At 37.5% G+C, this 14,259-nt stretch overlaps 1 protein-coding gene across 9 annotated transcripts in view; it reads right to left on the bottom strand.

Moving 5' to 3' along the window:
* The window catches only part of WDR76 (WD repeat domain 76), a 65,474-nt gene that overhangs the window by 19,579 nt on the left and 31,636 nt on the right, over positions 1-14,259 (bottom strand). For 5 of the 9 annotated variants that reach the window (XM_067029156.1, XM_067029152.1, XM_059059371.2 and 2 more), the window contains 4 exons: positions 7,211-7,337; positions 5,276-5,377; positions 5,132-5,175; positions 4,103-4,256 (listed from right to left, as the gene is read on the bottom strand). In XM_067029156.1, coding sequence (XP_066885257.1) covers positions 4,103-4,256; positions 5,132-5,175; positions 5,276-5,377; positions 7,211-7,337 — 427 coding nt within the window. Of the gene's footprint in view, positions 1-4,102; positions 4,257-5,131; positions 5,176-5,260; positions 5,378-7,210; positions 7,338-14,259 lie in introns of all 9 variants that reach the window. The other 4 variants (XM_067029151.1, XM_059059370.2, XM_067029154.1 and 1 more) reach the window with 1 other exon arrangement.

The following is a 14,259-nucleotide window of genomic DNA, read 5'->3' as shown; positions in this document are numbered from 1 at the left end:
CTGTTTATGCTCTAGCCACAGAGGCATTCATTCAGAGGCATTCTTCAGGTCCTTAAATGTATCAAGCCGGCATCCTCCTGCCTAAGGTCCTTGACATGCTGTTCCTCTTATGTGAAATGCTCTTTTCCCTTTCTTTGCTTGGTTTACTCCTACTTAGCTTTCAAATCTGAACTCAATTCTCACTTCCTGAGGGAAGCCTTCCTTGATCCTCAAAATCAGGCCAGTTCCCCTGTTATGTGTTTTTATAACACTACTTTTCCTCCACTCCATTAATCACAGTATATAATTCATTCCATTTATCAAACATGTAATTATTTCTTTCATGCTGCTTTTGCCACTAAATCCTTGCCACTAAATCCACAATCCTTCCTCACAAATATGGATGGGGAGTCATTAGAATAGTACTTAGGGGACTTCCCTGGTGGTACAGTGGTTAAGAATCTGCCTGCCAATGCAGGAGACACGGGTTTGAGCCCTGGTCTTGGGAAGATCCCACATGCTGTGGAGCAACTAAGCCCGTGCACAACAACTACTGAGCCTGTGGTCTAGAGCCTGTGAGCCAGAACTACTGAGCCTGTGTGCCACAACTACTGAAGACTACACACCTAGAGCCCGTACTCCATAACGAGAAGCCATTGCAATGAGAAGCCCACACACCGCAACAAATAGTAGCCCCCACTCGCCACAACTAGAGAAAGCCCATGCGCAGGCTTAACCTAACACAGCCAAAAAATAAAGACCTAACACAGCCAAAAAGTATAGAAATAAATTTATTTTTTTAAAAAAAGAAGAGTACTTAGCACAAAATACTCAATAAGTGTGGAATGAATGAATGGGTGGGGTGACCGAATAAATGACAGCTCATTTTTTGATCCTAGGTGAGACTAGGAATCTGACAGAAGGTTAAGAGGAAAACTGAGGGACTGCCAAGACAATACAATGAAGTAAAAGTCTTTTCAACAAATAGTGCTGGGACAACTGGATATACACATACAAAAAGATGAACTTGGCCCTTACCTTACAGCATATACAAAAATAATTTTTAAAAAAACAATTCAAGATGGATCAGTGAACTAAATGTGAAAACTAAAACTAAATTTTTTACAAAAAAACATAGGAGAAAATCTTTAAGACTTTGGGCTTAGAAACAGATTTCTTAGATATGACACCAAAAACACAGTCCATTAAAAGTTTGATGAATCGGACATCATCAAAATTCAAAAACTTGCACTTCAGAAGATAGCATTAAGAAGATGAAAAGAAGAAATATTTGCAAATCACATATCTGATAAGGATGTGTATCTAGAATATACAAAGAACACTTACAACTCAACAAGAAGACAAACCAATAAAAAATTGACAAAAGATTTGAATAGACATTTCACCAAAGATATCCAAATGGCAGGAAAAGATTCTCAACATCATTAGTCATTAGAGAAATGCAAATCAAAACCACATGGAGATACAACTGCACTAGGAAGATACCACCCACTTGAAAGGCTATAATCGAAAAGACAGATAATAAATGTTGGTGAGCATGTAGAAAAATTTGAACCCTCATACATTGCTGGTAGGATAGAAAATGATGCAGCCACTTTGGAAAGCAGTGTGGCAGTTCCTCAAATGTTAACCAGTTACCATATGATCTAGCAATTCTACTCCCAAATACCTACCCAAGAGAAATGAAAACACAGATGTACACAAAAATATGTACACAAATGTTTATAGTAGAATTATTCAGAATAGCCAAAAAGTAGAAACAACCCAAATGTCTATCAAATGATGAATGGATAAACAAAATGTGGTAAAATCAAACAACGGAATACTATTCAGCAATAAAAAAAGAATGAGGTGCTGATAGATGCTATAAGACAGATAAACCTTAAAACTATGCTAAAAGAAGGACTTCCCTGGTGGTCTGGTGGTAAAGAATCCACCTCCCAATGCAGGGGACACAGGTTCAATCTCTGGTTGGGGAACTAAGATCCCACATGCCGCGGGGCAACTAAGTCCACGTGCCACAACTACAGAGCCCACAAGCCCTGGAGCCTGCACACCACAACTAGAGAAAAACCCACATGCCCCAACTAGAGAGAAGCCTGCGCGCCACAACAAAGAGCCCATGCCTCAGTGAAAGATCCTGCACGCCTCAACAAAAGATCCCGCATGCCTCAACAAAGACCCCACATGCTTCAACTAAGATCCAACACAGCCAAAATAAATAAATTAATTTTTTTAAAAAAACTATGCTAAAATAAAAATGCCAATATAAAAGACCACATATTTTATGATTCTATTTATATGAAATGTCCAAAAAGTGCAAATTTGTGGAGATTTGCCTGGGGATAAGGGTAGAAACAGGGATTAAATATAAGTAGCCATGAGGAATCTTATAGGAATGATGAAAATGTTCTAAAACTGAATTATGGTGATATTTATACAACTCAATAAGCTTATTAAAAATCATTAAACTGTACAATTTAAATGTGTAGATTTTATAAAATGTAAATCATACCTCAATAAAGCTAAACTTTTTTTAAAAAAACTAGGGGAGTTGTGGAGTGAGCACAGGATAGCCAAGATAATGGTTTTAGACTTGCTCAGTCTGTTAATGAGATAGCAAGGTGTCCTGAAAAATTAGAAAGTTGATAAAAATATTGGACTACAGAGACCCAATAATACATACAGATTTTTGGAGTCACCAGAAAAGACATGACAAAGGGACTTTCCTACATATCTTCAACACATCCTGAAAAGCTCTTCACTTGACTATGCTAATTCTCTATTTTTCCTTTTCTAAGTTCTTCAACAAATAGTCTATCCATTGCTTCCATTTCTTCTTCCACCCCATACTTTTTTTAATCTCCTAAAGTCTGTGTTCCTTTCTTACCTTATTGTTGAACCTATTCTCTCAACTCACTTACGATACCCTATTTTCAAAACTAATGGCCCTTTTTCTGTTCCCATTCTTTTTAACTCACCTAAAAAAAAAAAAAGCCCTGTCAAACTCCCATGCTTGAAATTCAACTCTTAGCTTATACAACCTTATACTATTTCTGGTCCTCTTCCTACTTCTCTGCTTCTGTTTTCTTTACCAAATCCTTTCACCTCCTACCCCCACTCCATCTTATCAAAATAAGGGAGAACCTATGCTTCCAAAATAAGAGAGAATTTGGTTTTCATTTCTTCTCTTCTCACTTACAAAATCTATTTTATTTATTAACCCCAACCCACTGCAAGTCACCATGATTTCTCCATCTCCATTAACTGTCCTTATGGCATTTTTCAGGTCTTTGTTCTACTTCCCCAATTAAAAAATAAATTCAGAGAACATTAACTTGGCTTTTTTCAATTTTGTAAACACTGAAAGCAATCAATGCATTATTATATGTACAATGAATGAAATTCAATATCTGTTTCTGACTCATCAAAAAATGACTAGGGGGCTTCCCTGGTGGCACAGTGGTTAAGAATCCGCCTGCCAATGCAGGAGACATGGGTTCAAGCCCTGGTCCAGGAAGATCCCGTATGCCGCGGAGCAACTAAGCCTGTGCACCACAACTACTGAGCCTGCGTGCCTAGAGCCCATGCTCTGCAACAAGAGAAGCCACCGCCATGAGAAGCCCGCACACCACAACGAAGAGTAGCCCCCGCTCCCTGCAACTAGAGAAAGCCCATGCACAGCAATGAAGACCCAACGCAGCCAAAAATAAATAGACAAAAAAATAAATAAATTTTTTTTAAAAATTACTAGGATCATCCTAAGAAGATCCTTGGGAAGATATTTTGATCCAGCTTGGAAACTATTTTAAACATAATTAGAAACCTAAGAACTTTGTATGATCTTTTAATATACACATTTAAAGTTGTAATAAACTTTCCTGGCAGGAATTTATGCCCAGATGACTAAAGATATTCAAGCTAAAAATGTTAAAGTTCTACAAAGCAAATTTAAATTCCTCTAGGTTTCTAAAATTTGGAATCACAAAGCACAAAACTATAAATTTCAAGTAACATCTAGAAACACATGGCTCTAGGCTATTCTTTCGCAGACTATTTGCTTCAAATGTTAACATCTTCAAAACAATTAATAATAACTTACCAAATCCCAAAGTCCAACTTGTCCAGATCTGGCCCCAGCTGCCACCAAAGTTCTAACTTCTGATGGATGGAGAGCCATTGAGAATATTGGGCCTTTGGTAACTTTATAAACAGTATCTTCACTAATGATCATGCCATTTAAATTGGCTTTGTAGCTGAGAAGATTAAAAAGTTAAATTTTAGAAGTAAAACCAAACTCAGTAGTCAAAACAAGTAAAAGATGATTCGAAAAAGTAAAATCACAATTAGTAAATGTGGGAAAATATTCAACTTCCTGGCAAACCAAGGAAATCAAATTAAACAATGGGGTACTATTTTTCACTTCTAAAAGCTGAGGCTGCAGTTAAACATACATTCATATATAGTGCTAACAGCAGAGTAAATTCATTTAAGATTTTCAGAAATTTTTTTAAAAGATTTTGGAAAACAATCCGGCATGTCCTAAAAGCCATGAAAATGTCCATAATATTTGACACATTAATCTCACTTCTGGAATCTATCCTAAGGAAATAATCCACTATCACAATACAAACTTCAACAAACACACATACAAACACTCAAAACTAAATAGAAAACAATTCCAAATACCAAGGGAGTAAGAGAAGGTTAAGTAAATTCTACCTGCTGAATCAAATATTATGCAATTATTCAATAAATTTAAAGACTCTAGTAACATGCAACCACAATGTTAATAGAAAAGCATAATGCAAAACTGTACCTATATTAGAACATAACAAAGTAAAAATGTATGTGATTTCACTCATTTATTAAACACTGAATGAATATATACTATGTGAAATGCACTTTTCTGGTTATTGAGACAAAATCCATGCATTCATGAAGCTTATATCCTAGTGGTATTGCATATGGTGATACATGAAAGGAAATATACAAAAACAACAGTTGTTAGGGTAGAAATATGATGGATAATTTTTCTCACCTCATTTTCAAATTTCCTGTAATGGTATATAGTCTTTAAGTTATAAAGATTTCAGAAAATGTAAAACAAAGGCAAGGAATTTTAACTCACCTTTTAATGCTAGATGACGCCTTCTCAGTGTTTTTACTTCTTGTCTGAAACAATGGGAGAAACCAAAGCACTAAGTTAATATATGTACTAAAATTTGCTTAACAGATGATTCTAAAAGCTTGGGCTTACCCTCCCAAGTGATACCTTGCTCACTTCTGCCCAAGTCTGCAGAAATCCTTTAAATAGTTCACTGTTATCATCTCGATTTTCAGAAGTCATTTCTAAAGGCCCAGGAGGTAACAAAGGCTGTTATAAAAAATAAGAAAAAAAAGTTGGTTGTCACTCTGCCCCAGAATGTAAGCTTAAGATTTCTTACTACTTTACTTTCAATACCAACAACAGTGGTGACACACAGTTAGCATTCAAAAACAGTTGTTCAATGAATGAATGCCAAGTATCCTGTAAAGTAATAACATGTATTATCTCATTTAATCCCCTTACTAATCCAGTGAATGAGATATCACATTATAAAGACAGTGGAATGAAACTTAGAGAAGTTAATTTGTCCAAAGTTACACTGCCAATACCTGAAGTTGCTGGGAATTGATTCAGATCAGTTCAATTTCATACCTCAAAGTTATTACTCTATGTCAGTGTGTTTTATTTTTTATTTATTTATTTATTTATTTTTTTGCGGTACACGGGCCTCTCACTGTTGTGGCCTCTCCCGTTGCAGAGCACAGGTTCCAGACACGCAGACTCAGTGGCCATGGCTCACAGGCCCAGCCCCTCCATGGCATATGGGATCTTCCCGGACCGGGGCATGAACCCGTGTCCCCTGCATCGGCAGGCGGACGCTCAACCACTGCGCCACCAGGGAAGCCCTATTTTTATTTTTTTAAATTGAAGCATAGTTGATTTACAATGTTGTGTCCATCTCTGCTGTACAGCAAAGTGACTCAGTTATACACATATAGACATTCTTTTTTATATTCTTTTCCATTATGGTTTATCACACGATACTGAATATAGTTCCCTGTGCTATACAGTAGGACCTTGTTGTTTACCCATCCTATATGTAATAGTTTACATCTGCTAATCCCAAACTCCCAGTCCTTCCCTCCCCCACCCCACCCCCCTTGGCAACCACAAGTCTGTTCTCTAATTCTGAGTTTCTGTTTTGTAGATAGGTTCATTTGTGCCATAGTTTAGAATCCACATATTAAGTGATATCATATGATATTTGTCTTTCTCCTTCTGTATGTCAGTGTTTTTTAAATCACAGGTTGTAACCCATAGGTCGTGAAATCATTTTAATACATTACATCCAACAGTGTGTTTTAGTGAATGAGAAAAGAACAGACTAGGAAATACAAAACTGTATCACATGTAGTAGGGACAAGTATCACTTCACAGAAGTTTTGTTTCAGTTGTGTGTTTGGGGTGGGGGGGAATGGGTTCAATGTAAATGTATCTCTTATCATGGATGGATGGAGGCTTCAAAAAAATTTGAAAGCTACTCTTCCCCTAGCAACTTAATTTGCAATTAGCTCTCAAAGCACCAAGCTAATCTTCCAATTTATAATTAAGCAAGATACAAAGTATTAAAAATAGTAGGTGCTCCTGAATAAAAAATATACTCATAATCTTATTCAGACAATAAATTTGGTAAATAAAACTCTTTCCACTCACTGATAGCATAAAATTAAACTACAGTAAGAGAACCCCATCACTATTGACATATTATTTATTACTAATAATATTAATAACTACCATTTATTGCTTATTAAGTCCTTAATATAATGTAAGAAACTTTATAGATACTATTTCATTTATCCCTCACAACACCTCTTTGAGAGGTTTCTGCTATTGTTGCCATTTTAAAAATGGGGAAACTGAGGCTCAGAAAGAGTAAGGAATTTACCCACAATCCCACACAGGGTAAGTCTGCAGAAATATAGAATCCAAGCCAGTCTTTTATGAGTTTGAAATCTTACTCATTAAACCATACAACAGCCAAGTATTAAATTAATGAAGTACAAATTAAACATAATTTAATGACTTTTTACTCTACTTTCAAACACTTCAAATTTCTGAGTATTTTATTGGTTAATATATTGTATTCACACTCTTTCTTACATTTTCATCTGCTACTAATATTGGCTGGGTTGGAGTTGCTGGTAATGAAACTCCTGAAGGATCAACTTTCAGTAATCGCATTGACCTTCTACATCCAGTCTCATTTTCTTTCTTCTTAGGCTTCTTTCTAAAGGAGTGGGAGAAAAAAATCATGTTATACTCATAAAAGTTATATGTATTTATTAATATCAAGGAGATAACGTCTAGTAATCTATCTCACAGATATACTCACACATTGCAAAGATGTATATACAGGCTACACTGATTTTTTTTTTCTTCGCCACACTGCACAGCATGTGGAACTTTCCCAGCCCAGGATCAAACCCGTGCCTCTGCCATGGAAGCACAGAATCTTAACCACTGGACCACCAGTGAAGTCCCTCCACTGATTTTAATTAAAAGCCTGGAAACATCATAAATATTCATCATGGGAAGGTGAGGGGTGTTAAATAAATTATGACATATATATCTAGCAGGATATTATGCAGTCATAAAAAAGAAATAGATTTTTGTGTGCTGATATGACATGAACTCTAAGATACAAGAAGCAAAAGCAAGGTCCAGCACATGTTGAATATGGTTCCATTTGCTTTTTTACAAAATATATACACATACATTTGTAATTGCTGAGATTACCTATGGAAGAATACACATGAAACTATTAACAGTGGTTTCCTCTAGGGAAAAGGCCTGGAGAACTAAGGGCCAGGATAGGAAAGAGACTTAAATGTTTCATTTCATTGCCTTCCATATAGTTTACTTTTTAAAATCATATACATACCTTACTTTTTTATGCATTATTTTTTTATTTTAAAAAAGTAATTCAGAACTTCATTTTCCAGTTCCAAATTTAAAGAGCTTGAAAGTCACTGCACTGTCTTATCAAGTAAAAAGCTGAACAGTCTGAAAAATCAACTCTTCTAGGATACTTAAGAGAAATGAGGGCACAGTAGAAACTGCTGAGCCTAATATTGGAGAGACAGACAGGCAAATGCAGGAAGTCATGGCTTATTGGAGCAGACTTAGAAATGGAAACCGTCATGGGAACCAGCACCAGGGTAGGAAAGCCTGAACTGTAATTGACCAATTGCTGGAGGTTCAGTGTACACAAGTCTGAGAGTTAAAAACTCCAGGGAAAACTAGACAGCTACATGTAAAAGAATAGAACTAGAACATTTTCTTACACCATATACAAAAACAGACTAAAAATGGATTAAAGGCTTTAATGTAAGACCTGAAACCGTAAAACTCCTAGAAGAAAACACAGGTACTACACACTTTGACATTGGTCTTAGCAATATTTTTTGGATGTGTCTCCTCAGGCAAGAGCAACAAAAGCAAAAAATAAACAAATGGGACCTAATCAAACTTAAAAGCTTTTGCAAAACAAAGGAAACGATCAACAAAATGAAAAGGCAACTGACTGAAGGGAAGAAGATTTGTGCAAATTATATGTCCAATAACGGATTAATATCCAAAATATATGAACAGCTCATACAACTCAACATCAAAAACAAAAAATCTGATTAAACAATGGGTAGAGGACCCAAAGAAGACATAGAGATGGGCAACAGGAACAAATGAAAAGATTAGATCATCATGGAAATACAAATGAAAACCACATTGAGATATCACCTCACACCTGTGAGAATGGCTATCATCAGAAAGACCACAAATAACAAGTGTTGGCAAGGATATGGAGAAAAGGGAACCTCTGTACACTGTTGGTGGGAATGTAAATTTGTGCAGCTACTGTGGAAAACAGTATAAATGTTCCTCAAAAAACTAAAAATAGAACTACCATATTATCTAGCAATTCCACTCCTGGGAATTTATGCAAAGAAAATAAAAACACTAGTTCAAAAAGACACATGCAGGACTTCCCTGGTGGTGCAGTGGTTGAGAACCTGCCTGCCAATGAAAGGGACATGGGTTCAAGCCCTGGTCCGGGAAGATCCCACATGCTGCAGAGCAACTAAGCCCATGCATCGCAACAACTGACCCTGTGCTCTAGAGCTCGTGAGCCACAACTACTGAGCCTGCGCAACACAACTACTGAAGCCCATGCACCCTAGAGCTCATGCACCGCAAGTATTGAGCCCATGCACCACACCTACTGAAGCCCACGTGCTCTAGGGCCCGCATGCCACAACTACTGAGCTCGTGTGCTGCAACTACCAAAGCCCGTGTACCTAGAGCCCATACTCCACAACAAGAGAAGCCACTGCAATGAGAAGCCCATGCACTGCAACAATGAGTGGCCCTCGCTCACTGCAACTAGAGAAAGCCTGCACGCAGCAACAAGACAAACAACAAGCAACAACAAAGACCCAGTGCAGCCAAAAAAAAAAAAAATACATGCACCCCAATGTTCATAGCAGCATTTTTTATAACAGACAAGATATGGAAGCAACCTAAAAGTTCAACAGATGAATGGATAAAGAAGATGTGGGGTACATATACATATATATGTATGTATACAATGTAATACTACATAGTCAGAAAAAAGTGAAGTTTTCCCATTTGCAACAACATGACTGAAACTGGAGACTATTATGCTTAGTGAAATAAATCAGACAGAAAAAGACAAACACTGTAAGTTATCACCTACATATGGAATCTAAAGCATAAAACGAATAAATATAACAAAACAGAAACAGACTCACAGATATAGAGAACAAACTAGTGGTTACCAGTGGGAGAGGGAAGAGGGGAGGGGCAAGATAGTGGCAGGAGGTTAAGAGGTACAAACCACTTTGTACAAAATAAATAAGCTATAGCCATCATTTTATAGTAACTATAAATGGAGTATAATCTATAAAAATTTTAAATCAACATGTTGTACACCTGAAAATAATATAATACTGTAAATCAACTACACTTAAACTGTACTGCTATGAAACCTAATATGAAGACCAAAAATTTGAAATGATCTCTGGCCCATGGCCTTAAAAAGACTGTAACCAGTTCCTTTTAACTTAAATGTTACCACTTTAGCTTAACAATGAGGTATAAAACAAAACCAAGTATACTTGTTATATACTTGGTTAAATTTACCAAAGATTCCTCCAGAAGTCTTTGGTAAATTTAACATTCATTATTAACTTTTATAGTATTAAAATATTATAAGTAATGTGCCAATTTCAAAGTCCTCTAAATCTTTTGTCACAAAGATATTTAGAGCACTGTAAACAGAACTAAAGCCTGATATTATATATTATTAAAACTGACATTTATCTCCAAAAGAATTTGACCTATGGTATCTGAACTCTGAAAAAAGTAAAAAGACTGGCAGTTGGAGAAAAGTAGATCTCTCACATTACTTAGTCAATGGCAATGGCAGTTCCATTGTAATTTAGCCTTAATCTTTTTGCTGAAATGATCTAAATAACAAAAGATCCATAATAAAAATATTTTTTAAAAAAGAAACGAGCTATTAAGCTATGAAAAGACATGGAGGAACCTTAAATGCATATTACTAAAAAAAGCAGCCAACCTAAATGAGACTACATACTGTATGATTCCAAACACATGACTGACATTCAGGAAAAGGCAAAACTATGGAGACAAAAAAGATCAGTGATTGCAAGGGGTGAGGGTGATAAGGGATGAAAAGGCACAGCACAGAGGATTTTAGGGCAGTGAAATACTCTGTACATTACAATGATAGATATATGTCATTATACATTTGTACAAACCCAAAGAATGAACAACACCAAGAGTGAACCCTAAGGTAAACTACAGATCTGGGGTGATTATGATGTATCAAGGTAGGTTCATCCTTGGTAACAAACGTACCACTCTGGTGAGTGATTCTGATAATGGGAGAAGCTATGCATGTGTCGGGCAGGGGATGGAAATCTCTAACTTACTCTCAATTTTGCTGTGAAACTAAAACTGCTCTAAAAATAAAATCTTAAAAAAAAAAGAAACCTCAAGGGGACCTCACCCCCACAATTTTATAAGATTTATATCCAGGCGCTTGACCAGGCCCTCAAAGTAAATATCAGAGAAAAATCTCCTTATGCTTCTAGCAAGGGGAAGATAAAAGGAAGAATTTTGAAATAGGCCAGAGCACTCTGTTCTTCTTAACAGGTCTGCCCTCAGGAGAAATTAGTTAACCAGAGCCTAACCTGCTAGGGTATTGTCAGAGGCTAACTGACCTGGGGAAGGGAAATACCCAACAGCAGCCCACTCTTGCCATCTTGTCCAACCTAAGGAGAGAGGAAAAAAACTAAAACACTTGTGAAGTTCAAAGTCCAAAGACATAGGTTCAGTCAGAGACTGAGAACTAATAATAAGACTACAGAATGCTCCCCTCTCCCAACATCTCACCACCACATTGCTAAAGACCTATTTATAACAGTTACTTTTTCTTGGTACATCATGTCCAGTTATCAAGAAAAAATTACAAGACACATTGAAAAGCAAAAAAACACAATTTAAAGAAACAGATGACGCAAGAGGGAAGAGATATGGGAACATATGTATATGTATAACTGATTCACTTTGTTGTAAAGGAGAAACTAACACACTATTGTAAAACAGTTATACTCAAATAAAGATGTTTAAAAGGCAAAAAAAAAATAAAATAAAATAAAGAAACAGAGCAAGCTTCAAAACCAGACATGGCAGCAATGTTGAAATTATCACACTAAGAATTTAAAACAACTGTGATTAACATGCTAAGGGCTCCAATGGATAAAATAGACACCATGAAAAAACAGATAAGCAATGTCAACAGAGGGATGTAAATACTAAGAAAGAACCAAAAAGAAATGCCAGAGATCAAAAACACTACAATAGAAATGAAGAATGCCTCTGATGGGCTCAGTAATAGAATGGACATGGCTCTAACCTTGGGGATATCTCAATAAGAATCTCTAAAACTGAAAAGCAAGGAGAAAAAGACAAAAAACAGAACAGAATAACCAAGAACATAGATAACTAAAAAGTATAACATAAATAATGGGAATGCAAGAAAGAGAAGAAAAAAAGTAATAGAAGAGATATTTGAAATAATAATTGAAAATTCCCCAAAATTAGTGTCAGACACCAAACCACAGATCTAAAAAGCTCAGAGAACATCAAGCAAGATAAATGCAAATACAAAAATGAAAACAAAGAAAACCTACAACTAAGCAATTCATTTCCAAACTACAGAAAAATCAAAGATATAATCCTGAAAGGAGCCAGAAGGAAAAAAACTTTACCTACAGAAAACAAAGATAGAAATTAAATATATCTTCTCAGAAACCATGCAGGCAAAGAGAGAGTGAAAATATTTAAAGTGTTGAGAGAAAAGAAAAACCCAACCTAGAATTCTGTATCCTGGGAAGTTATCCATCAAAGGAAAAGCAAATTAGGAACTTTTGAGACAGTGAACACGGAGAGATGCTAGAAGAGTGATGCTCTTGGAGAGAGATGGAAGCTCCGTGCCCTTTCCCCATGCCTTGCCTGATGCATCTATCCCATCTGGCTGTTCCTGAGTCATATCCATTGTAATAAACAGCACAAGGTGAGTGGTGCTCTTGAGAACCTTCTGTGATTACTACTCACACCTTTTCCAGGGACACTTTCTTAAAAGGACCAACAAGCATCCAGTTTACTCAGATATAATCCCAGATTCATGGAGTTGTTGCTGACCAGATTACACCTGTCTCACTAAGACTGGAGTTTCCAGACAAAAAGACAAGATGGCAGACTAGAAGGAAGTAAGCTCACCTCTTCTTACATAAACACCAAAATCACAACTAACTGCTGAACAACCATCAATAAAAACACACTGGAAGCTACGAAAAGATACCCTACATCCAAAGACAAAGAAGAAGCCACAAGGAGATGGTACAAGGGGCACAATCACAATAAAATCAAATCCCATACCTGCCAGGTGGATGACTCACAAACTGGAAAACAATTATACCACAGAAGTTCTCCCACAGGAGGGAGAACCCCACATCAGCATCTACAGCCTGGGTTTCTGGCAATGGGAGAATAAGCCCCCAGAGAACCTGGTTTTGAAGGCCAGTTTGATCTCAGGAATTCCACAGGACTGGGGAAACAGAAATTCCACTCTTGGAGGGCACATACAAGGTCTCATGTGCACCAGGACTCAGGGAAAAAAGCAGTGACCTCATAAAAGACTGTGCCAGACCTACCTGCCAATAATGGAGGGTCTCCATTGGAGGTAGGGGTGGCTGTGGCTCACTGCAGGGACAAAGACACTGGCGGAAGTAGTTCTGGGGAGTATTCATCAGTGTGAGCCTTCCTGGAGGCCACCAATTTCTCACCAAGACCTGGCCCCACCCAACAACCTGAAGCTTCCATTACTGGGACCCCATGGCCAAACAACCAACAGGGTGGGACACAGCCCCACCCATCAGCAGACAGGCTATTTAGTTTTCCTGAGCACACAGCTGCCTACTAAACACACAGCATGACCCAGCCCTGACCAACAGAGTGACAAGACCCAGCTCCACACCCCAGTGGACAGTAACCAGTCCCTCCCACCAGAAAGCCTGCACAAGCCTCTTAGACAGCCTCATCCACCAGGGAGCAGGCAGCAGAAGGAAGAAGAAATACAACCCTGCAGCCTGCAGAATGGACACCGCAATCACAGGAAGTTAGATAAAATGAGACAGCAGAGAAACATATCCCACACTAAGAAACATGATAAAACCCCAGAAGAACAATTAAATGAAGTGGAGAAAAGCAATCTACCTGAAAAAGAATTCAGAGTGGGCTTCCCTGGTGGCGCAGCAGTTGAGAGTCCGCCTGCCAATGCAGGGGACACGGGTTTGTGTCCCGGTCCAGGAAGATCCCACATGCCACAGAGTGGCTGGGCCCGTGAGCCATGGCCACTGAGCCTGTGCGTCCAGAGCCTGTGCTCTGCAATGGGAGAGGCCACAACAGTGAGAGGCCCGCGTACCGCCAAAAAAAAAAAAAAAATAGAATTCAGAGTAATGAAGTAATGATAGTATAGATAATCCAAGATCTCAGAAAAAGAATGGAGGTACAGATTCAGAAGATACAAGAAATGTTTAATGAAG

The sequence above is a fragment of the Kogia breviceps genome, chromosome 3, assembly GCF_026419965.1.
Source record: "Kogia breviceps isolate mKogBre1 chromosome 3, mKogBre1 haplotype 1, whole genome shotgun sequence".
NCBI classification, from domain to species: Eukaryota; Metazoa; Chordata; class Mammalia; order Artiodactyla; family Physeteridae; genus Kogia; species Kogia breviceps.
This window is presented reverse-complemented; position numbering and strand designations above follow the sequence as displayed.